Below are 26,042 nucleotides of genomic sequence, written 5' to 3'. Positions count from 1 at the left end.
ATTTGATTAGATTTTGGAATCGATCGGGTCAAAGGTCAAGGTCAAGGTCATGAAAAGGTCAAAATCGTCTTTTTACCATAGCGCGGTCAATTTGTGTCCAATGTGTCCTTTGCTACACAGATCTTGTAGTCTTTTATTTTGGCAACAAAAGTAGCTGCGGCGAAGGTATGCGCTCTACCGAGTGCCCGTTCTAGTTGTTCGTTGGAATGTTCATAAGAAAGAATATTTCATCCACAGCAGCTTCTTCGTGCTGCTTAGCGAGCTTGTGTATGGATTAAAAAATAATTTGTATATTTGTGTCGCTGCTGTGAAGGTGTTTTCACCCTTCACTTGTGAACACTATGAAGGATCGACCGTGGCTTTTGTTGGCATTTGGAAACGCTCACCTCTTGGTCGTTGTGGGGGGATTTGACAGGTTGTTGCGCATTATGAGACCGTTTGAGCTGCCAGGAAACAGCCACCGAGGTCGTGACTATCTGTGCGATGGTTGAGGCTGCAGGATCACGCACACGGACCAAATGGTGAAGGAAGACGAGGCGGACTGAAGCAGGTGAATTCACTTGGTGTTCGAGTCACTGGCGGGATCGTCGATCGCCTGGGGTTGAACTCTCGGTGTTGTTGATCCTGCAGCTCGTCGCCCCGACGGTAAAGAACACGGGAGTGGGCGGGGCGTAAGTCTCTCCGTGCACATCTCTCCCGCCCTTCGCAGCGTCAGAGCCAAGTCGACCTCTGTGTGTGCGCGGTGTGCGCCTGGGGTGTGTGTGCGGTGTGCGCCTGGTGTGTGTGTGTGTGTGTGTCTGTGTCTGTCTGTGTATGTATATGTGTGTCTGTGTGCGTTGAACCCCGTCTACAGCGTCACGACGATGTGTCACCTGTGAACCCACCCGGTGTGGTGTGGGTCGGCACCAAGCTGCTGTGTGCCCGTGATGAGCGGCATGATGGCGCCTATGGCCGGCGATCAGCTGCGCTTGGACCGGGGTAAGCGCGCCCGGGACGCCGTTCGGGGATGGTGCGGTTAGACAAGATAAGAAGATGATATATAGGAAGGTAAATATTTAACGGATAAGTAATGTAAATAATTATTATTTTATTATCATCAAAGATGTAATTGTGACGTTTCAGGGTGAATTTCGCGCCAGCAGTTCAGTCAAGCTCAAAGAGCGAGAGAGGAAGAGGATGACAGACAGGAGGAGGAATAGGGGGTTGGATCGGGGGATGAGGATGAGGATCAGGATGACAAAGAGGAGGTCTATGGGATTGGATAGGGGGATGAGGAGGCAGACAGGAGGCAGAGGTCTCGGGGGTTGGATAGGGGATGATGATGACAGACATGAGGAGAAGGTCGAGGGGTTGGATAGGGGATGATGATGACAGACATGAGGAGGAGGTCTCGGGGGTTGGATAGGGGATGATGATGACAGACATGAGGAGAAGGTCGAGGGGTTGGATAGGGGATGATGATGACAGACAAGAGGAGGAGGTCTCCGGGGTTGGATAGGGGATGATGATGACAGACATGAGGAGAAGGTCGAGGGGTTGGATAGGGGATGAGGCTGAGAATGACAGAGAGGAGGGCTAGGGGTTCGGATAAGGGATGAGGATGACAAAGAGGTTTCAGGTCTAAAGGATTGGATAGGGGATGAGGATGAGAATTACAGAGAGGAAGGCTAGGGGTTCGGATAAGGGATGAGGATGACAGAGAGGAGGTGGGGTTGGGGGTTGGATAGGGGATGAGGATGCCAAAGAGGAGGAGGCATAGGGCGTTGGATAGGGGATGAGAGAGAGGGGGAGGTCTAGGGGGTTGGATAGGGGATGAGAGAGAGGAGGAGGTCTAGGGGGTCGGATAGGGGATGAGAGAGAGGAGGAGGTCTAGGGGGTCGGATAGGGGATGAGAGAGAGGAGGTCTAGGGGGTTGGATAGGGGATGAGAGAGAGGAGAAGGTCAAAGGGGTTGGATAGGGGATGAGAGAGAGGAGGAGGTGTAGGGGGTTGGATAGGGGATGAGAGAGAGGAGAAGGTCTAGGGGGTCGGATAGGGGATGAGAGAGAGGAGGAGGTCTAGGGGGTCCGATAGGGGATGAGAGAGAGGAGGAGGTCTAGGGGGTCGGATAGGGGATGAGAGAGAGAGGAGGAGATCTAGGGGATTGGATAGGGGATGAAAATGACAGACAGTAGGAGCGGTATGGAGGATATGGTGGATAGGGGATGAGGATGAGAATGACAGAGGAGGTGTGGTTGGGGGTTGGATAGGGGATGAGGATGACAGACAGGAGGAGGAGTGAGAGGGTTGGATGGGGGATGATGATGAAAGACAGGAGGAGGAGTAGAGGGTTGGATAGCGGGTGAGGATGATAGAGAGGAGGAGGTCTGGGGTGTCGGATAGGGGATGAGAGAGAGGAGGAGATCGAGGGGGTTTAATACGGGGTGAGGATGACAGAGAGGAGGTGGAGGTCAAGGGGGTCGGATAGGGGATGAGAGAGAGGAGGAGGTCTAGGGGGTTTAATACGGGGTGAAGATGACAGAGGTGGAGGAGATCTAGGGGTTGGATAGGGGATGAGAGAGAGGAGGACGTCGAGGGGGTTTAATACGGGGTGAGGATGACAGAGAGGAGGAGGGGGTCTAGGGGTTGGATAGGGGATGAGAGAGAGGAGGAGGTCGAGGGGGTTTAATACGGGGTGACGATGACAGAGAGGAGGTGCAGGTCAAGGGGGTCGGATAGGGGATGAGAGAGAGGAGGAGGTCGAGGGGGTTTAATACGGGGTGAGGATGACAAAGAGGAGGTAGAGGTCAAGGGGGTCGGATAGGGGCTGAGAGAGAGGAGGAGGTCGAGGGGGTTTAATACGGGGTGACGATGACAGAGAGGAGGTAGAAGTCAAGGGGGTCGGATAGGGGATGAGAGAGAGGAGGAGGAGGAGGTCTAGGGGTTGGATAGGGGATGAGAGAGAGGAGGACGTCTAGGGGGTTTAATATGGGGTGAGGATGACAGAGAGGAGGAGGAGGTCTAGGGGTTGGATAGGGGATGAGAGAGAGGAGGAGGTCTGGGGGTCGGATAGGGGATGAGAGAGAGGAGGAGGTCGAGGGGGTTTAATACGGGGTGAGGATGACAGAGAGGAGGAGGAGGTCTGGGGGTCGGATAGGGGATGAGAGAGAGAGGAGGAGGTCTGGGGGTCGGATAGGGGATGAGAGAGAGGAGGAGGTCTGGGGGTCGGATAGGGGATGAGAGAGAGGAGGAGGTCTGGGGGTCGTATAGGGGATGAGAGAGAGAGGAGGAGGTCTAGGGGTTGGATAGGGGATGAGAGAGAGGAGGAGGTCTGGGGGTCGGATAGGGGATGAGAGAGAGGAGGAGGTCTGGGGGTAGGATAGGGGATGAGAGAGAGGAGGAGGTCTGGGGGTCGGATAGGGGATGAGAGAGAGGAGGAGGTCTGGGGGTCGGATAGGGGATGAGAGAGAGGAGGAGGTCTGGGGGTCGGATAGGGGATGAGAGAGAGGAGGAGGTCTAGGGGGTTGGATAGGGGATGAGAGAGAGGAGGAGGTCTAGGGGGTTGGATAGGGGATGAGAGAGAGAAGAAGGTCTAGGGGGTCGGATAGGGGATGAGAGAGAGGAGGAGGTCTAGGGGGTTGGATTGGGGATGAGAGAGAGGAGAAGGTCTAGGGGGTTGGATAGGGGATGAGAGAGAGGAGGAGGTCTAGGGGGTCGGATAGGGGATGAGAGAGAGGAGGAGGTCTAGGGGGTTTAATACGGGGTGAGGATGACAGAGAGGAGGAGGAGGTCTAGGGGTTGGATAGGGGATGAGTTTGATGATGAGGATGACAATTTTTAAAAAAAGAACGAGGAGGCAGTTAACGCCTTACACTCTGTCGGTCCTGCTAGGAAATGACGGTTTTTATTCTTATTTTAATACCTACATCACGTGCTTTAAACACCTTATTATACTGTATCTAAAACCACGTGATTATACATGATGCCATGGATTGATATGTATTAACCAACCTGCCACAGAACAGTACAAGTTTGTCACGGCCAGAAGTTGCATCATCAGTAGGAACCTTCTGGATACATTATGTGAATTGCTCTCTAAAAATAGATTGCAATATTTATCCATCAAGCTTTTTCAAACGAGCCTCAAACACAAAAGAACAAATTTAGAATGACGTCATTCTATCAAGGCCCTGAGGTGTTGCCTACCTGACTACATCTGTACTATGTGATTGCTCTGCTGAGATTACCCCGCTCATTGTAACGTTGCACTTATTGTCCCCCGTCGCACCGCGGAGCGAAAGGGGGACTATGGTTTCCCCTCCGTCCGTTCGTGCGGGCGTGCGTGCGTCCGTGCGTACGTGCGTGCATACGTGCGTGCGTGCGTAAGCGAAGGACCGAATTCTAATTTGGTGTGCGGGTGCAACCCACGTCAAAATCCAAGATGGCCGCCGCCATGTATGTCTGAACCTTGTGAGCGGAATATCTTGAAAAATAAGCGAAGTACCAACTTCTAATCTGGTGTGTGGGTGTATCTGGGCATAAGGAAGAACGCTGTGGAAAATTGGGTTGCCACGTCAAAATCCAAGATGGCCGCCACCATATATATGTCTGAACCTTGTGAGTGAAATATCTTGAAAAATAAGCGAAGTACCAACTTCTAATCTGGTGTGTGGGTGTATCTGGGCATAAGGAAGAACGCTATTTAAAATTGGGTCGCCACGTCAAAATCCAAGATGGCCGCCGCCATGTATGTCTGACGCCATGTATGTCTTAACCTTGTGAGCAAAATATCTTGAAAAATAAGTAAAGTACCAACTTCTAATCTGGTGTGTGGGTGTATCTGGGCATAAGGAAGAACGCTGTGGAAAATTGGGTTGCCACGTCAAAATCCAAGATGGCCGCCACCATATATATGTCTGAACCTTGTGAGTGAAATATCTTGAAAAATAAGCGAAGTACCAACTTCTAATCTGGTGTTTGGGTGTATCTACGCAAAAGGAGAACGCTATTGAAAATTGGGTCGCCACGTTAAAATCCAAGATGGCCGCCTTGCGTGTTCCACTTTGTCAACTCACATCACTTCACCGACGGGGGACCTAGGCGTAACGCTTGTTTAATTTGTTTTGACATCCACAGAAAAATGTTCTTTAAAGATATGGGCATGGGGGAAATGGGATGGTCTGACTGATGTACAGTAGAGTGCACAGGTAGCCACTTGTCTCTGAGCGGTCTTGTTGGAGTGGTGTTTTGCAGGTCGGGTGTTGCATCGCAGGGGCACCGTTCTTCAGATAAATGTTAAGCTGGGTGTCCCATCCGCTAGTATTCGCTAGCACACGTTAAATATCCCACATGCCTTTGGGCGGATGACAGAGAGGAGGAGGACTTCGGCGAGTTATCGCTGGCACGCTGAACAAGTTACAAATCCCTGCCCAAATCACCTTCGGTCGAACGTCAGATCTGGTCACCTGGTTCGCGAAATACTTGGTATAAAAATGTTCCTCAGCTGACCCCACAGGAAGGGGAAGGGGAGGAGGGAGCAGAAAGAGGGATGAGCAGGGATCAGGCAGAGGGGTGAGCAGGATGAGAGTGAGTGGGGAGCAGGTGGAAGGGTTGAGAGGAAAACAGGAGGAGAGGTGAGTGGGCAGCAGAAGGAGATGGTGAGGGGAGCAGGAAGAGGGATAAGCAGGGAGCAGGAGGAGGGGTGAGCGGGGAGCAGGAGGAGGGGTGAGTGGGAAGCAGGAGGGGGGTGTAGAGTGGGGAGCAGGAGGGGGGGTGTAGAGTGGGGAGCAGGAGGGGGGCATAGAGTGGGGAGCAGGAGGGGGGGTGTAGAGCGGGGAGCAGGAGTAGAGTAAGTGGTGAGTAGAAGGAGGGGTGAGTTGGGATCAGTAGGGGAGTGGGTGTGGATCAGGAAGAGGAGTGAGCAGGGATCAGGGGGTAGGGTGAGCATGGAGCAGAAGAAGGAGTGAGCAGTGCCTCGGTCTAATCACGGGAGATTCCAATAATTTTGAGAGCTTTACATTCCACAAAATTCGAGAGCGACAGATGTGATGCTGGGGTGCCGGTGCATAGCAGAGAGCAGTACTCCATTGAGTGATGGGCAAAGGCCTTGTAGACTGTGAGTAGGTCTGATTTTCCAAGGGAAGCCTTGGATCGACGGATGATGTCCAGTTTGCAGCAAGCTTTGGAGGCCAGCTTTGCTATGTGGTCGGCCCAGGAAAGGTCATGGCTGACGATGAGGCCCAGATGTTCAAAAGACTGATCCTCTTACAGTGTATGTGCAAATTAATAGATAGCTGGGTTTGTTTGACGATGATTCTGGAGCAATAGGATGAGACTGAGATTTTCCAGGATTGACGGAATATTCTATTTCCCAGACCAGAGTCAAATCATTTCCAGATCTGCTGTTATTAAAGATTTATAGAAAGGAATAGAATGAAGATTTTCAGACGTCTTTAGTCTTTCAGATATTGATGGCAAAATTTCTACCACTGTTTAATATTTATTTGCGTATTTGATGGTTGTGGTGCTACTTGGTAAGAGGTTACCACTCATAAAGTTTGGGTTGTCTTTAGCATGGTTTTTGAGTACTTTCGGGTTTTTTCAACCAGATTATTCATGGCTGAACATGTGCATACCGGCTTGGATTGCCATTACTAACTCCTGTTTTCCAGAGAAGGCGCAGCTTAATGTGTGGGTGGATGAGAGAGAGTCTTAGCACTGAGAAGCCTTTGTTTGACATAACTTCTGGGATGAATACTGCTGCACTATATTCTGCCTGCCTTATGCAGGGACAGTAGTTGTGCTCTCAATTCATGTGAGACGCTACCTGGTCAACCTGTCTGTTTCTTTATTCTGAGTGTGGAGAGGTTGGTTGTGTGTCTGCACAGGATTCCCAGCAGTGTCCATTGTACTCCAGATTTATGGGTTATTAGCACTGTCCATTTATTTTTCGCACTCTGTTTATTATCCTTCTCATTTTTGTTAGATAATGATTTTTCTTTTCCTTAGAATTTACTGCATTTGGATTTTGCTTTTGTTTGCACCTGTGATGGTGTAGTATTACATATAGTCATGGTCAAAAATATTGGCACCCTTGCACTTTTTTCCATTAACCCACAATTTTTTCTAAAAACAAGTTGAAATTGACAAAAGTATTTGGTCTCCACAATTCTTTATTTCATTGTTAATGTTACAGAACCTTTGTTTCTGATTCAGAACTTAATATATCCTTTTAAATCAGAAAAGAAAAAGAAATGGCATTGACAAAATTATTGACAAACAAGACTTAATATTTGGTAGCACAGACTTTGGGCAATTTTTTTTTTTTTTTTTTTTTTTTACAGACTTTGGACAAAACAACTGCAGTCAAGCGCTTCCTATAGCCATGAATGAGCTTCCTACACATCTCTACTGGCAGTTTGGCCCACTCTTCTTGTGCAAACTGCTCCAGTTCTCCCAGATTTGAAGGGTGCCTTCTCCCAACTGCTGTTTTCAGATCTCCCCACAGGTGTTCAATGGGATTTAGATCTGGACTCATTGCTGGCCACTTCAGAACAGTCCAACGTTTTGTCTTGCACCATTCCTGGGTGCTTTTTAAAGTGTGTTTGGGGTCATTGTCCTCCTGCAAGACGCATGACCTTTGACGGAGACCCAGCTTTCTGACACTTGGTTGAATATTGCGCTCCAAAATGCCTCGGTAATCTCCTCATATCATGAGGCCATGCACACAATCAAGGCACCCAGTGCCATAGGCAGTACAGCAACCCCAAAACATCACTGAACCTCCTCCATGTTTGACTGTAGGGAAGGTGTTCTTTTCTTTGATGGCTTCGTTTTGTTTTCTGTAAACATAGAGATGATGTGCTTTACAAAAAAGCTCTAATTTGGTCTCATCTGTCCACAGGACATTCTCCCAGAAGGATTTTGGCTTGTTCAGGTGTGTTTTGGAAAACTCCAGTCGGGCTTTCTTACGTCTCTCTCTCAGCAGTGGTGTCCTCCTGGGTATCCTACCATAGAACCCCCTTTCATTGAGTTGACGACGGATGATGCGAGTTGAAACTATCGTACCTTGTGTCTGAAGATCAACTTGAATCTGTTGGGCAGTCGATCGAGGTGCTTTCTCCACCATTCGAACCATCCTTCTCTGCAATCTTCAATTCAAGTTTTCTCTTGCGGCCACATCCAGGGCGGTTGGCTGCATTGCCATGGGCCTTAAACTTCCTGATAACATTACGTATGGTGGACGCAGGAACATCAAGGTCTCTGGAGATGGACTTGTAGCCTTGAGAATGTCCATGCTTGGCTACAATCTTGTGTCTGGCCTCCTCAGACAATTCTCTGGTTTTCTTTCTTTTCTCCATCCTCATTGCGGTACACACAGTGACACAAAACATCAGAATGACTCATTTTCTCTATTCAAACTGGTTGAATGAGTGATTTTTATATTGCAGGCACCTGCAGCTCACCATAGGTGAGTTCAATTCCAAAAGTAAAGGAGAATCACCTACTTGAAATCTAATTATTTCTAACAACTTCTAAAAGGTGCCAATAATATTGTCCGGGCTATTTTAGGATTTCTTTGTGGAATAAGCTAAAATTTAGTAATTTTTTCAGCTTTTTTTGTTTTGTTCCACTGAAAACTAAAGAAATACATATGTGGATACCAAAATATTTTTTTATTTCAACAATTTTCTGGAAGAAATGGTGCATTATTTGAAAAAAGTGCAAGGATACCAATAATTTTGGCCACGACTGTATCTTTATCTGCTGTCGTCATGTTTTGTATTAATTTGCCTGCTTGCCTTTAAAGTCCTTTGTGTAAGTTAGATCAAATGGCTTTTGTGTAAGTATGAAAAAAGATCCTGTTCTGGTTTCTATTTGTTCAGGCCACCTCTTAAAACCTGAATCTCCCTTCGTGACCAAATTCTGATTGGACTGCATCTGCTGATGACTTGTACATTTTACAATTCCTTGAGACTGTTGTCAACATCTCGGATTTTTATTATCTTCATTTGTCCAGACTTGGCATGCATTTCAATGAGTCCCCATGGAAACGATAGTGTCATGGCACACCAGAAATTTATAATATATGAGGTCAATAGGCAGGCTTCCATGCACATGTGCATGATGTTATGCACCAGCACGAACCAGTCATCAAAGTGATTATATATCTGTGTGCAGAAGACAAAATGTTTGGATTTTCCAGAATGGCAGAGCGATCTGCAGTTGTTAATACAGTGGGAAACTAAAACGGCACTCTGAAGAACGCATGCCTTCGCTGAATTCGGATCCGGATCTTCACCAAAATCTAATAAATTCCTCCTTGTCGCACAACCAACCTGTCCACTAAATTTCGTCCGAGTTCATCCATAACGCTTTGGTATATGGTGCTGACAGTCAAACAAACAAGAAAGATTTCATGCAAAGCACAATATTTGCAAAATCCAAATAAACAATAGTTGCCATGGAAACAGCAATTTATTAATTTCGAAAATTTGACCTATCAAGTATTTTACATGATGGAATGCTCTGCTTAACAAATTTGGTTGATATGTTTTCTAGTTGTGGCCTAATATATATTTTACATGTTTCAGATGGCCTTGACCTTGACCTTTGACTAAGTTTGTCCAAGCCTCCCTCACATATACTACGCACATGTACAAATAAGCTGAGTACGTTTCAATTTAACATCTTGAAAAATTGCTGAGGTATAGTAATAATAAATTCACAAAAGACACATTTGATTATAATGGGGTGAAATTGTTATCATGAAAACCATTGACATGTCAAAAAGGAAAAATCGATCGATCTGATTTTCAGTGAACTAGGTCCGTGACCCAATATACAAATCCTGTTCAAATTTCAAGTTAATAGGATGAAAATTGATGATTTTATGTGACCTTGAGCTTTGACCTTCTTTTACCCTCAAACAATAGTCTTCAGTGACCCAATATGCAAACCCTTTTCAAATTTAAGGAATTTGGATGAAAATTGATGATTTTATGTGACCTTGACCTGTTGACCTCAGAAACAATATGCTTCTCGGTTTTGAATAGTGAACCAATTCAGTGACCCAATATGCAATTTCTGTTCAACCTAGCAGAGACCCAAGAGCCAAGAGCCTGGTGTTGGCTTAGCGGTTAGGGTGCTGGCTTGGGATCCGAGGATCCTGGGTTCGAATCCCGGTCGATCACTGAATTAATGCCAGGGGGGTTGTCGCAGCCTGCCATCCTTCCGAGTTCGGCAAATTGAGTACCAGTTCACTGGTAATTCCCTGCGTGTTGCAAGAGGCGACCAACAGGGTTGGCGGCAGGAAGGGCATCCGGCCACAAAACATTGCTTCAAAAAAGGGACCACGGTGCCCAAAAAAGGCCAACCCCCGCTCTGCGGGGAAAAATGGCCTCTAAAGGTGGTTCTTTTGTTTCTTTTGGTTCTCGCAGAGACCCACCCTCTGGGTGGCTGGAGATTGCGCATTACTTGATGAAAAAGTATAGTCTGTATATTGATACAAGAAGACGCTGTAGATGTTTGTGTTGTGTGCGTCTAAAGGAGTTTAACGGGTCTAGAGATCTGAAGGGTTGGTTTAAGGTGTCTAACTGGTGTAAAGGTCTAAATGGTCTATGTGGTCCAAGGTGTCTACATAGGGGGGTCTATGAGGGTCTTTAAGGGTTTAAAGATCTATGTGGTATTTTCCAATAGTAGTTGGGTCTAAATGTCTAAGGGTCAAGGGATCGAAGTGGTTTAAAGGGTCTTAAAAGGTCCAAAGGGCAGTTGCAGGTTTTAAAAGGTCTAAGGAGTCTAACCAGTTTATCTTGTCTTAAATGGCAGTTGCAGGTATTAAAAGGCCTGAAGGGTCTAACGGGGTTCATAGGATCTTGTGGGTCTTAGGGATGGATCTGCAGGTTCTAAAGAGTCTAATGTGGTCTATAGAGCCTGAAGGTTTTAGCAATCTTTTAAAGGATCTTAGGATTAAAAAGGGTCTAATGGGGTCTATCGGCTCTTAGGAGTCTTAGGATTACTAGGGCATGCCCGTACTATATATATATCTAAAATTATATCCCCCCCCTCTATTTACATGAAATGGTTTGGTCCATTCGCAAAGCCAAAGCGAACGGCTTGCGAGTACGGTGACAATCCCCCCCCCCCTCTATTTACATGAAATGGTTTGGTCCATTCGCAACGACCACAGAACCCCCCCCCCCCCCTCTATTTACATGAAATGGTTTGGTCCATTCGCAACGCCAAAGCGAACGGCGAACGGCTAAATCGCCATAGCTCGGTAACTACTTGTCCGATTAATTTCAAACCTTGAAAAGGCACATCCTCGGGTCCCCAGCAATATACCTGGCAAGTTTCAAGTATATCGGACCCGTGGTTGTCGAGAAACAGCGGTCACAGACAAACACACAGACATACACACATACACACACACACACACACACACACAGAGATTACTGGAATTATAGATAGATAAAGGCTCTGCCAGGGTCTTGGGGTTCTAAAAGGTTTAATGGGGTCTACAGGGTCTTAAGGGTCTTTGGGTTCTAAGTGGTCTTAGGGGGTATAAGGCTTATAAAGGGTCTAATGGGGGTATATGGAGTCTTAGGGTTCTAACAGGGTCTATAGGGTGTACAAGGTCTTGGGGTTCTTAAGTTTCTAAGGCTTCTAAAGGGTTAGCAGTATAAAGGGTCTAAAAGGTATAAAATGCCATGGGGTATAAACGGTCAATAAGGTCAATGGATCTAAGAGTCTATAAAGGGTCTAAAATGGTCTAAAGTTGTCCAAAAGGTCTAAATGACTAAAGGGTATGTTTCAACAGTAGTTATAGGTTTAAAGGGTCGAAGGCAGGGGTTCCCAAACCCAGGGTCGTGTCCTGAATTTGAAAGATAACCCCTCAAAATCCGGTTTTTGGTGGGTGAGGGTGGGTGTGAGGGGGGGGGGGGGTGGCGAGGAGTTCACATCGAAGGCGTTTTCTCCGACAATTTTATCTTATTGTTATCATTTCTATCATTTAAAAAACATTTTATTTGTCATTTTATTTATTGGAAAATATCAGCAAGTAATACAAAATCTCCAGCCACCCAGTGGGTGGGTATCCTGCTGGTATGGAGTACAATCGTGCTCCATATGTAAGGATGGCACGGGAAAAAAATGGCCACCCATTCAAATGTGTATAAACTTATACACTTAAAAGCTACTATAGAGTGAAGGCATACGCATTTAAAGGTATCCCTTTTATTCTCTAACATTTCATAACGAACAAGAATGAAAAATATGCCAAAATATATTGCTTGATACCAGATTGAGAGATGTTTTTTTTTTTTTTTTTTTTTTTTTTTGTATACAAGATCGAGGCTCGTGAAAGAGCGAACATTAATCACACAGAAAGACAAACAGACACACAAAACAAATAACATCGGGAGCGGTAGACAAGATGGGGAGAGAGGGGGGAAGGACACAAACACAACATTTGAGAGCAGGGACCGAGAGACATGGAGACATCGAGAGAACTGTGGGAGGGAGAGGGCTTTGGGGGGAGGCATGGGAAGGGGGGGGGGTGGGAGAGGTATAAAACATATGGACACTGCCAAGACTTCCAGGAAAGAAGTTGGAATTTCAAACAAGGTGGATCTGGGGTGAATTAGTGGGGGTAGAAAAGATCAAGGTTTTGGATGGGGGAAGATAAGAGATGGTGGTGAACAGCTGTTTTGAAGACCTGGAGGGAGGAGTGTGATTGAAGTGAGTGTGGGAGTTTGTTCCAGAGGCGGGAGAAAAGAGGAATGAAAGAGTGAAGGTGAGCAGAGAGCCGAGATTTCGGCAGTTTAACCATCAGAGGGTGGCTGGCAGATCTTGTGCGACCTGTAGGAATATTTGGGGGACAGAGCACAGAGAGAGCTGGGGGAGCAAGGCCGGAGAGGAGTCGGTAGAAGACAGAAAGACCACCTACCTGCCTGCGGTGAGTGAGTGAAAGGCCCTCAGAGATAGCTTCATCGCGGGAGATTCCAATGATTCTGAAAGCTTTGGATTCAACAGCGTGAAGCCGAGCCAGGTGTGAGGCAGGAGCACCAGCCCATAGGGGAGAACAGTATTCCATTGAGCTGCGGATGAAAGCCTTGTATGTGGTGAGGAGCTTAGGTGTGCCTAGGAAGGACTTCGCACGACGGAGGATGCCCAGTCGGCGACTGGCTTTGGAGGCCAGCTTGGAAATGTGGTTTTCCCAAGAAAGATCATGGCAGATGGTGAGACCCAAAAGCTTGAGCGACAGAACTTCTTGGAGAGGATTGTTGAGAAAGTAGATGGGAGGGTTGTCCAGTCGATCTTTTCGGAGAGACATAGTAAGAGTGTGAGATTTGTCAGGATTGAAAGACATGTTCCACATGTTTGACCAGTCTGTGATTTTGTCCAGGTCTTCAGAGAGTGAGGAGGCTGCAGACTGCCGATCTGAGGGAAGAGGAATGGAGCGGCAGAGAGTGGAGTCATCAGCAAAGAGATACAGAGGATTTTCCAGAGAGTCGGAGAGATCATTGATAAAGACCAGAAAAAGCACAGGGCCCAGCACACTGCCTTGGGGAACTCCAGCCTGAACGGGAAGGGGAGATGAGAGAAATCCATTCAGGGCCACACGTTGACTACGACCAGAGAGGAAGTCCGCAAGCCATGCATGGAGATTTCCATGGATACCATAGGAGGAGAGTGTGGTGAGCAGAGCTGGGTGCCAGACCGTATCGAAGGCACGTGATATGTCAAGGGAGACAGCTCTGATTTAAAATCGCAAAATCGCTGTTTTCATCGTCCTCCAAATATTGATAAATGCCACCGTGCCAAGCACAATAACGGGTGAAGCAATTACAATGATTCCAACTGAAGGAAGCAACATTCTCTCTTGGGTATTGCACCCGTATCATGATTTAATCTAATTTTAAAGTTAATACACCACAAAAGGACACCGAGGCGATGATGTCACATTGGCATGATAATGCATGGCCTAGTTTTATACACCCATATAATATGGCCGCCGTAGCTTTGTGAAGATGGTACAGTGTTTTATTCCAGATTGTAATCACCAATCGTAGTGTCGTACCTGCAGCATTTATCATTTTCCGAAGGCACCAAGTGTTAAGCAACGGTGGATTGAACAAATACGGCGATTTATTGCTTTTTTAAAATTTGTGTTATGTGTATACACCCATATAATATGGCCGCCGTAGCTTTGTGAAGATGGTACAGTGTTTTATTCCAGATTGTAATCACCAATCGTAGTGTCGTACCTGCAGCATTTATCATTTTCCGAAGGCACCAAGTGTTAAGCAACGGTGGATTGAACAAATAAGGCGATTTATTGCTTTTTTAAAATTTGTGTTATGTCTCTTCCTGTTCTGTAGTCCTGCATAAACACACGTAAACGGCGTTTACCCACATTTTGTATATACTCATGCAAAAAATTTCCTGTGCATCATTTACACCTATGTGAAATGAGAAATAAAAACAAACACATCACGTTGTTTGTTCATATCAATATTTAGTCCTTTTAGTGTTTGATAAACATAAAATCCGCATGAGAATGTCAACATATTTGTGCAAGGCATGTCTCCAGAGGATCGAAGAGGGACGCAGTCAAAAGTGAGTCAACAGCTCAGTATCTGGTGTCACCATCACTTGCATTGATATATGCTTGGAAACAGCACCTCAGTGAGGACACAAGATGGTTGAAGAAGGCTTGAAGGATATCATTCCAGATCTGTACCAAGACCTGCCGCAATTGGGCCAACGTCGCCGGCTGGTTTTGAAAACGGTGCAATCGTCATTCCATTTCATCCCATACATGTTCTACGGGAGAAAGATCAGGCAAAACAGCTGGCCAGGGAAGTGTTGGTATGTTTTGTTGTGTTATGAAGTCGATGACCACTCATGCAACGTGAGGGCATGCATTATTCTGTTGAAGTGCCTTGTGACGTCCATGAACCTGCAGTAATGGAGGGGCGTGAGGACGGAGAACTTCATCATGGTACTGAATACCTGTAAAATTGCCATTAGTTACCTCCAGCTGGGTTCCGTGATGTGCAGTGATGCCTCCCCATACCATCACACTTCCACCGCTGAACGACGAACATTGCACAATAAATGCATCAGCGTAACGTTCCCCTTCCCTCCAATAAATATGACAACCGCCATCATTACTGTCAAGATTGAACCTCTAATCATCTGTAAAGGGGATCAAGGGACGTCCGAACATCTCTTGATCCATTGGCTTGCCCATTGGTCCGTTGTATCATCCGGCGACGTAGAAAGGCTCCTTTTGAAACTCGGCGGCTTGGTTTTCTGGTGGGCCTAACACATTAGGCCTGTAGGTCTCTGCTGGTTATACACTGCCTGGGTTTGTTGCATCAGATTTCTATTGGCTTTGTTTGGGTCGAGTATTACTCACGATGAGGCATCCCGAAAAATCTACTTACATGTCGAATAATAGTAAGGTTTATTCAAGCCCTTCAGAACACACAGTACTTCAGAATGCACTGTAACAAGCATTCCTTACGTTATGCAAATTTACTAAAAAAATGTCGTTACATAATTGTTCAACAACCCCATATTGCAGTTAAACAATCCTTGACCGTGACAAATCAGCCCGTTCTGCTATAACCACGGTGGAAGGTGACGTGTTACGGATTCGTAACTTCCATTGTTGTGGTTTTCACCCACTTGACATATTTCTGATATTATGTACTATTATTATTCTCAAAAGGTTTATTATTCATGAACAGTTATCTAAAGTTAAAAAGGCTAACTTTAAATGATACCGGAAACCGAACCGGAAGACGGCAGAGAAGAGGAAGAGGCGTGGCGAGCAAAGTCGGAGAAGACGCGTGACGTCGAGGCTCCGTAGCGAGCGTGGTCTACCGAAAGTCGCGAGGGAATTTTGAGTTCCTTGAAAGGAGCGGCGATAGGAATTAGCGCTGGAATTGAGAAATCTGCGTAGTCAGGTTTGGGTGCTGAGATTTCGACGAATCCTCGCCTAGTCGCATCGACTCAAGTAAGAGCCGTCGGCCATTTTGAACCTCGCGCTTCGGACACCTACAAAGGTTTTGCTTCGCGTCAGCTTTACCCCAACATCCTACCGTCTGTCGGGGATGTGTGTGTGCGACCGCTTCGTCTCCAATTACGTTGCGGTTTGCTGATTGAGCGGTGAAGGTGCTCCTCTGGAGGGCGCCTTTGTACAGTTTCAGCGGGGCGATTGCCATTGCCATCTGTACGCGATTCGGATCTCGACTGGAGAGCGAGATTCGGGCTTCGACTGGATATCGTTCTAGCGACTGCTGGAGCGAATCACCTTCGCCTTGGAAAAGGTTATAGAGACATTGAGGAGTGTCCCTTTCACTCGCTGGGAGCACAGTGAGTTATCTGACTTTAGGGATGGTACCATCCTAAGCGATAAGGTATATCGAGTGCACTCTTAATTGCCATTTGTTGTACCGTTATTCTGGTGTGTGATTTTTAATACAATATCTGTTCATTTATAATCATTGCTGTGGTTTCACTATTGATTTCTAACACAGAATAACATATTTTTCTGCCGGGGCTCCTCTCGGGGTTCGGAGGTTTACCGAGACCAGGAGATCGATGAGGAACCCGTAACACATGGATTAGAGGTGTTTCGGGATAATCTTTTAATAGCATATTAAATGTGTGTTTCCCAATCGTGCTGTTCATCTTTTAAGAGTGCTTTAAATCTGCATTTCCCAATCGGCGAGTTACAGGATTTTTGTAGCAGGTTGTGACCACAATGAGGTCATTCTTGTTAAATCAGGATCGAGAAGGTTTATGTTAGTAGGGGGTGAGTCTTATCACTCTTCCTACATGGACACCCTAACCCGCATTACTCCAAGGGTGCAATTTTTAAATATAAAGATGAAAAGTGCAAAACGATTTCAAGATCAGACGTGGTAAATCTAATTTATAAGAAATTTGCGTTTATTTTTCTTCAATGCCTTTCATCCTGTTGCTATGCATTTCATGAGCACAATGTGTGCACACATTCATGGCAGCTGTTGAAGGATAATCATTTTACTCTAAAAGGCGTATTCATCAAACTCTTGCGTTTTTTAAAATTTTCTTATTATTTCATATGCAGCCTGTCTGTGGCTGCTGGTTGCACCATTGCTGGGAGCACAGCTGTGCCACTGATGCGGTGCCCCTGTTTCTAGTAAGCTGGTACTCATTTTGCCAATCTCGGAAGGATGCCAGGCTGACTCAACCCCCCTGGTGTTATTTAATGGCACGTCAGTGGCTCAAACTCAAGACCCTAAGATCTTAAGCCAGCCACCTTAACCGTTAAGCCAACGCCAAGGCTTATACAAAATTATATAACGCAATACTACAGGGAGAGACCAGCCAAACTAAGAAGGAAGCAGTCAAATATTGCTTCGCCATTGAAAAAGAATTAGTTCATGAGTAATTTATTTCAATTGAAAAGGCAAATATGGCTTTACATTGCTAATGCTTTTATTAGTAGGGATAAAAAAGTAGGTCTGAGTTTAATCTGATTTATATTGAAATGAGAGGTGCGTGGGGTTCTCATCGCTTTTCATGTTTACGATGCGCCATCCATTACCGTAATTCTTCATCATGGGGAATGGGCCTAATGAGCAGTGAACCACAGTCAAGCAATGGCTGCCATGATGGACTTCTGGATGTCCTATGTAATGGTGGTACAAAATGCTTTTTAAACCATTGCCATGCCAACAATCGCAACGACAGATATTACAAACCAATGTTTGTGAAACTCCCCCTTTAGAGCTCAGCTGTGGCTGAAAGTGGAAATTTCTTACAAATCTGTTTCCTTCGGTAGCAGAGATAGATATCCATTACTCTCTCCGATGTTTCAATTAACCTTCAGCAACTCCAAACGGTTTTTTTGTTTTGTGTCTACTTCTCACTCCGTGGCATTCACTTGTAGACGTGCTGAGATTGGATTTTGATCAACAATGGCAACAAACCTACAGTGAAAATGACTCTTCGTGTGTTGTGCCTGCCAGATGTGGCTCGTGCCATCGAGCTGCTCGAACGGCTGCAGCGTGCTGGTGATGTTCCGGCACAGAAAATCCAAGCATTGCAGAAAGTTCTACAAAGTGACTTCTGTACAGCCGTGCGAGAGGTAACACCGAGCGGCGGGCACCTCACACGTCAGGCACAGTGTTGGGTTTATGCTACATTTGCTTATGAAGTTGCACAGAAAGTTGCACAATTGTTGCACATTTGCACAGTTGTGAAGTTGCACATTTGCACAGAAAATCCAACAAAGTGACTTCTGTACAGCCATGCACGAGGTAACACCGAGCGGCGGGCACGTCACACGTCAGGCACAGTGTTGGGTTTATGCTACATTTGCTTATGAAGTTGTGCTAAGGGGCCATCTACAGAGGGAAGTCAACGTGTGCTTTCAGAGCTAAAAACACAACTTTTGTTCCGATGGCATCAGGAAATTCAACCAGCGCTGGTAAAAATGTGCAACAGTGGCTCACAACTACATAGAAAAGAATTAACACCCTCAAATAAATCTTTCATGTTTAGGTGAAAACCTTTTGATTTTCCCTCGTATAAATTGCATATGTAATATGGCCGAGGATTGCGTGCGTTAAGATAAATTCTGAGAGAAGAACCACCTTTAGAGGCCATTTTTCCCCGCAGAGCAGGGGTTGGCCTTTTTTCTGGCACCGTGGTTCCCTTTTTGAAGCAATGTTTTACAGCCGGATGCCCTTCCTGCCACCAACCCTGTTAGTCGCCTCTTGCGACACACAGGGAATTACCAGTGAGCTGGTACTCAATTTTCCATCCTCAGAAGGATGACAGGCTGAGTCAACCCCCCTGGTGTTAATTCAACGATAAACCAGGATTCAAACCCAGGATACTAGGATCCCATGCCAGCACCCAAACCGCTAAGCCAACACTAGGCTTAAATTCTGAGAGAAGGAATGGAAATAAAGGGAACGGTGGTTGGGAAGTGATACGAATAAGGAAAAGAAAGGGAAGACGCGTGTATGAAACTTACCGGACTGGAGTAAGTCACCACTATAATGATAATTTTTGCAATAGTTCTATGTAACTGTCCATAAAGAAAGATCTCAGCAAACACTGACAGGATCATTTAGAATGTACATTTTTGGATGTAGTCAGCAGGGCTGTGCCATATGCTCAAGAAATGAAAGTGCAACCTCCAAAGCCACCTTCTGCTTTCAGAGGGGGTGCAGGCAGCTGTGCTGGTGATGTTACAGTGCCCCCTGTAAGTTGGAGTAGTGATTTGGAATTTGGCCACGGTGCTGGCAAATACTCGCATACTCTTCGCGAAGGATACTATGAGATCTTTAATGTCCACCAACTAATACCAGCAGACGGGGGATGCCCGTTTAACGTCTATCCGAGACACTGCACACACATTGATGAATCACCCTGCCTGTGAAACACCAGAATGGCTGTTTATAGCTGGGTTGATATTCAAAACCAGGCTGGATGGATTCGAGGTGAGCATGCGTATCTCTAGGCCATCATGGCAGCCATACAAACAATGGTTAGTTCATCATAATCGCTCTGTCATTGGCTGGTATATCAACTGAGTTGGCTTTGCAGTGGAACGTCAAACTTTATGCAAGTTTACTTTTAATGACCTCTGCCACCTAATTAGAATGAGGGTACTGTATGTTTTCACCCGTTTCTCTGTGTTGTCTGTCTGTTTGTCTGTCTGTGAGCAGGATATCTCAAAAGGTTATGGATGGATTCAGATGAAACTTGGTGGACAGGTTGGGTGTGTGGCGAGGACGAATTGATTCGATTTGGGTGAAGATCCAGATTCGGATCCATGTACTAGAATGTTTGAAGTAATTCTTCACAATTGAGAGATCAAGCCAAAATCGATATATACGTAGTACAATATTTCAAAAAGTTGCAGATGGATTATGACAAAATTTGACCTGCATGAGTTAGCTAGGTGACGAGAACAAGCCATATAGATTTTCTTTAAGGTCCAGATGCAGATCCGGCCTATCGGTGGGATACAAAACGTAAACTGTTCAGCCTGGCGGAGTTCTGCTCTCCACCGAGTGCCGTTCTAATTTCTATTGCATTGCTTCTGTTCCTTCATCTTTGCACTTCTGATATTTGTATACAATGCCATACAAATCACGCTTATTTCAACAGTCCCTCACTGATTGTTTCCAGGTGTACGAGTACATTTATGAAAGTCTTGATATTACGGGCACGCAAGAGATACGAGCACTCGCCACTGCTAAAGTGAGTCACTATCAGTCACTCATAGTCACTATGAGTCACTATCAGTTATCTACAATCCAGTAAACCTCATGTCATACCTCAAATCTCAAGGGTTGAGTCTCAGGCCTCAAGGGTCCTAGAGCCTTAAATCGAAGTACTTAATGACCTTGACATGCCAGCCTACATGACATTGAGATTAATCACAACACAGGATATTGGCTTGGGAGACACATCAGTAACATCGGCCAGCCATCACACAGCAGAGAGCACTGAAATAAGAGAACCATGGTTGTTAATTCACATGTAAGTAGTCGGGCCTCATTGCCGCGCAGATAACATTGTTCATCAGCAAACATCAGATGTAATGAAGCTTAACAATTAAATGACAACATAAGCGCTAAGAAATGATAATGTTGCCAAGTGTATCTTGTTCAAGTGTTTGTAAAATTAACCAACAAGCAACCATCTGTTTGGTACAGTAGTTGTATAAAGAGTGAGACTTACTTTGGGAAAAGCCCAATCCTTTTATGAGAAGGCTGCAAAGATTCCACATATTTCAGCTGCTCATCTTCAAAAAAAAACATTTCCCAAAGTTTTATTTTTCTATAATTTCTTAAGCTTTGATTCAATTTATCACCTCCACCCACCCATTTTTGTCTCCCCCACTCCCCCCAGTCACTCAGATACTGTGAAGTTAGCCCCAAAATAAAGTAAGGTTCCTCTTTTTTCCAGCATGTCGAATCAACTTCCTCAGTCTTCAATGTCATTCTTCCATCCAGGGCTTCAAGACAGTTGTTCACGACCATCTTAGATCATCCCCAATCCAAAATCATGATCTTTTCTACCGCCGTTAGCACCGCTCCCTCCTCCATCACAAGCCCTCCTCCTTCCAAATTTCCAATTTTTCCTTTCTGAGAGCTTACGGCTGTATCCATCTTGTCCACCCCCTGTGTCCTCCCCTCACCCTCATTGTTCCCCACATCTATTATTCCTCCAAGTCTCCATCTAATTTGTCCTTCAGCCCTGCTGTTGGTGTGTTATTTCCCCCCTCCTCCTCCTCCATCTTTCTAGTGTTCCTTTTGTTCTGTTACATCCTGATCTGTTCTGTGATCTAGATCCTCTGTGGGCCTCCACATTGCATACCAAAAGGGCCCCAAAGAGCATTACGAAAAATTATAGAAGGAATGATCAAATACATGGACATTTGCATTTTATAGTCTACATGATGATATTAATTGTAATTATCATTATTGTGTATATAAAGGTTCGGATTATGAATGCTGACTACACTGGTGTGATGTATTAGGCCACAGTGGCGGCGTTTGCAGCGAGCGAAGGCCATGCGCATCCGCGTGTTGTCGAGTTGCCCAAAACGGATGAGGGCCTCGGTTTCAACGTGATGGGCGGCAAAGAGCAAAACTCACCGATATATGTTTCGCGCATCATTCCCGGTGGAGTGGCGGATCGACAGGGTGGTCTCAAACGTGGAGACCAACTACTGTCTGTGAATGGCGTGGTGAGACGTGTTTCACTCTGCTCAAGTTGAGAACATGAACTTGCGCTGGTAAAATTTCACTTTGATCTTGCAGTCCTGCATAGCCCCTGAACCCTCCAATTTGCTCTTGGGATGATGCTGTGTGTCAGAGTGTGGAGGGAGAACACCACGAGCGTGCTGTGGAGCTGCTGAAGCAGGCACACGGCTCTGTGAAACTCGTTGTGCGCTACACGCCAAAGGTGCTCGATGAGATGGAGGCACGCTTCGAGAAGTTACGAACAGCCAAGCGACGTCAGCAGAGCAGCAGCTCTTAGCAAACACTATCTCCCACCTGTCCTCACTTTTCCTATGCCTATTCATGCTCCTCATTCCTCCTTAATGCTCCTATTTACTACTCCCTTGCTCTTCATTTACTAATCCATATCCTTCAAACCATAATCCACTGTCTAATGCCTTTCACTGCCATTTTTAACATGTCTCATGTTATTATTTTTCAAGTACATCATCATAATCTTCTTTTTATACGAACCTACCTTATTTATTATGTTGTCACAACTTGATTCATCTGTTATTTCATCTGCCCACCCACAAAAAAGGGTTCTCCTCCTCTTCGAGACCAAAAAAAGTCGAATTATTTATGAGCATGTGTGGCACTTTCCTAGAACATTTATTTATTTTCATGAAAAGTACATTTTAACGCATTTGCAAATTTATCAACACAGTACTGTATCGACATTTGTGCAATCAGGTCACAAAGTTTAAAATGAGATATTCATTGCAAAACTTTTGTTTGCATTGATTTTGAGGGGTTTTCCTATAGTTTTAGATAAATAATGGGTAAGAATCCTAAAAGGAGGCTGCCTCTCGTGCCTGCCCTCTGTTTCTTTGTGTGATCCTTTGGAGCAAAACGTTCATTAAAGTTGACTTGTAGGATAAGAAAAGGGTTGGGTAGATGTTTGGTGTTATTGATGAATGATTGAGGGAAAATGCAGAAGACTTGCCTGCGATCGGGTAATGCGAGTGGAGCGGGTTCGGAGGCGGTGAGAGTGTGCGGTGTGTGCATAGCATGAGTCTTGCCTGAAAGATGTAGACTATGGAGTGACTCATGAGTCATGACATATCAGTTTGCCATGCAGCTTTATAGTTTTGATATGTATATGTGTGTTTGTCTGTGTATTTATATATGATGTCATGGTATGTTTTTGAATCATTAGTTGTGTTGAGTTATAGTCAAGCTCACAGCATTACTAACACCAATACAAAGGTGTAGCTCTGTAGTAAATTTTGTGATGCTTATATATGATTTCATTCCTGATTTAGAGGCTCACCTCTCCATGAAGCCTCGATATTTAGATCCAAACTATTTTCTAACGAAGCTAAGGTGCCCCAGAGACCTTGGGTTCCACCATATGCTTATTGCAAAAATTCACACGTGATGACGTTTCCCATTTAGGAGGTACTTTACACCTGGCACCAAATACAAACAAACTCCCTCATCCTGGAACAAACTGCCTCACTCTCTTCAATCCCACTCCTCCCTCCAGGTCTTTAAAACAGCTGTTCACCACCATCTCTTATCTTCCCCCATCCAAAACCTTGATCTTTTCTACCCCTGTTAATTCACCCCAGAGCCACTTTTTTGAAATACCGACTTCTTTCCTATGTGTTTACGTCCATGTGTTTTTTTTTACCTCTCCCACCCTCTCCCCCACCTCCCGTGTCTCCTCTCCCCCAAGCCCTCTCCCTCCCACAGATCTCCCGATGTCCCTGTTCTCAAATGTTGTACTTGTGTGCTTCCCTCTCTCTCCTCATCTTGTCTCCCGCTCCCTTTATCTTATGTTTTATGTGTCAGTTTGTCTTTTTGTGATTAATGTTAGCTCTTAGACGAGCCTCGATCTTGTATAAAAAAAGAAGAAAAAAAGCCTGCACAATCTCAGATGAAGACCACTCGGTGATCTAAACGTCTGACCTCAGCCTTGTGCTTCTTGGACAGCTGTACAAGTTTGGTGGTGGCTTCAGTTTTGAATATTGATCTTCTAAACCTACAAGCAGTCTTGTGATCAATACAATAATGCATCTGCAGTACAGCACCTCAAATCCTTCCTTTTCAAATCTATGTTGAGAGCCAAATATTTCTTCAATCAAATTTCGGTGTAAAACTTTTAAGTGATCAGGGACAGCTTTATACAGTGCCCTCCATAAGTATTGGAACAGTGAAGTCAAATTAGTTATTAATGCTATTATACTCAAGAAATTTGGATTTTAGATCAAAAGATGAATATGAGGCAACAGTACAGAAGAGCAGCTTTTATTTCTTGCTATTTATATGCACATTGTATATGTTTTACCATTGTAGAAAAATAGCAATTTTTTAGTTCAGTACCCCCCCCCCCCCACCCCCCAATTTTATTTTAGAAATGCCATCGAAAAACCAAAACAAGACATGAAATCAAATCCCACAAAAACACCATTGCATCTTAATGCCCATAACCAGTATGCAACATAAACAACATGCACCGATTCTGTTGTCTGGTCCTCGAGCCGCAAAATGAAATGTTTTTCCATCTCAGCAATCACTCCTTTTCTTGTTAATTGCCTTCGACTTCATTTGTGCAAATCCCTTCACCGTTTTAGAACCATCACTTTGTGCTCGAGTACCGACCCTATTGTAGACCGGTTAAGTAAAAGGATAGCGAATGTCCGATTCGCAAAGGACGTTCCCCTTTCTCAGATGGCGTTACTCACCTACCTACTGCCCCAACCCCAGACCCATCACACCTCCCCCCCCCCCCCCCGCCACATTGTTTTTCTTCTGATTTGCCTGCCACACACCTTTTGACCCATGGGGCTCAAAATTGCCATGAAGACTGTTCACCACCCAGGGTGGTTTTTGCACTATAAACATCCCCCCAACCTCTCATTCCCTCCACCCCCACCATGTGTTTGCTTCCATATACCAGATACACCCTTTCATCCATGGGTCTCACTCACACTTGGCATGAAGAGTGTCCACTCCACAATCGTTTTGTATTTTGCCCCACTTCCTGCCCCCAACCCAACACCCCCATCACCCCCCCCCCTTTTACTCTGTTGTGTTTGTTCTGATTTGCTGGCCACACTTTTTGACCCACGGGTTCAAAATAGTCATGAAGACTTCACTCCCCCAGGGTGGTTTTGCACTATAAACGTACCCCCTAACCTCCCACACCCCCCATACCAACCCTACCACGTTCCATTCCTAGTTCCATGTATGTTTGTTTCTATATACCGGGTACACCTTTCACCCATGGGGCTCACTCACACTTACCCTTGGCCAGTGGCTATAGTTTTTTCAGACCACCATGCGACCTTGACCTTCAACATATTTTATGGATTGAGTGTAAATTAAGAAAATGTGTCCTCATCTTCAATGAATCCATAAAACACATGAAAATCAGAGGGAAAATTTTCAAGTTATGATCAAAAATGTGTTTTTTTGTTAATTACCTCACAATCCCCAAAAAGTACGTCAAGCATACAAATCACATATCAAGTGCACAACTTCAGTGTAGGTACACTATTATGTGGCAAGAACATCTTGGACATCTAAGCGGTCTTTGATATTCCGCATTGGCAAAATTGAGCGACGTTAGAAAACGCATTTTTTGGAGACCATCATTTGACCTTCACTTTTAACTCGGAGGAGTATGAGTGACGTAAATTAAGTGTAGGTGCGCCTTGTTCTGGGCTATCTAGAGAGGGAAATATTGGAAAAAAAATGTTAAAATGTCTGACCTTAAAAATTAGGTAAAGGTAAAAAAAAAAAAAATCTCAACTCCGCAAACGTTTTATTCCCATTATTGATGCAAATTTTCATTCCAAAAGTCTATATAGCAAGGATAATTTTGCTCCTATTGAACAAACTTTAGTTGAGCTATGGTGAAAAACGTTAAAATGTCTATAATTTGGTCATGACCTTAAAATTAGGTAAAGGTCAAAAAAGTAGGTCAACCCCACATACTTTGTTGGTTCACGAGTTATCGAGTGACCACTATATTCGTCATGTGTGTGCGTCTGTCTGTGTGTGTCTGTGTGTGAGTCTGTCTATCCACAGCATAACTACCCAATGGTATCATCCGATCTTGATAAAACTTGGGTGGGAGCTTGATATCATGATCTAGTTGTGTCCTGCCAAGAGTGGGCGTATTGCGCCCATTGTGGGTGGTGCCACGCCCGAAAAAGATGTCTTTTTAGGGGGTAATCGAGTTCAAGCTACATCTTCTCCGAGGGGTTTGGTGGAATCTGACAAGGGTTTCGATATTTGGTTAGGCGAA

General features: G+C 45.2%; 1 protein-coding gene across 1 annotated transcript; it reads left to right on the top strand.

Annotated features, from left to right (window-relative positions):
* The first annotated feature begins 707 nt into the window (after positions 1-707).
* Positions 708-23,011, top strand: LOC137423289 (protein lin-7 homolog C). Its single transcript, XM_068110262.2, has 5 exons — positions 708-978; positions 18,008-18,126; positions 20,184-20,255; positions 21,541-21,750; positions 21,879-23,011. The coding sequence occupies exons 1-5, from the start codon at positions 927-929 to the stop codon at positions 22,041-22,043; spliced, it is 618 nt and encodes a 205-aa protein (XP_067966363.1). The 5' UTR covers positions 708-926; the 3' UTR covers positions 22,044-23,011.
* Positions 23,012-26,042: the final 3,031 nt, after the last annotated feature.

Source organism: Myxine glutinosa, chromosome 3 (assembly GCF_964187855.1).
Source record: "Myxine glutinosa chromosome 3, kmMyxGlut1.1, whole genome shotgun sequence".
NCBI lineage: Eukaryota > Metazoa > Chordata > Myxini > Myxiniformes > Myxinidae > Myxine > Myxine glutinosa.
This window is presented reverse-complemented; position numbering and strand designations above follow the sequence as displayed.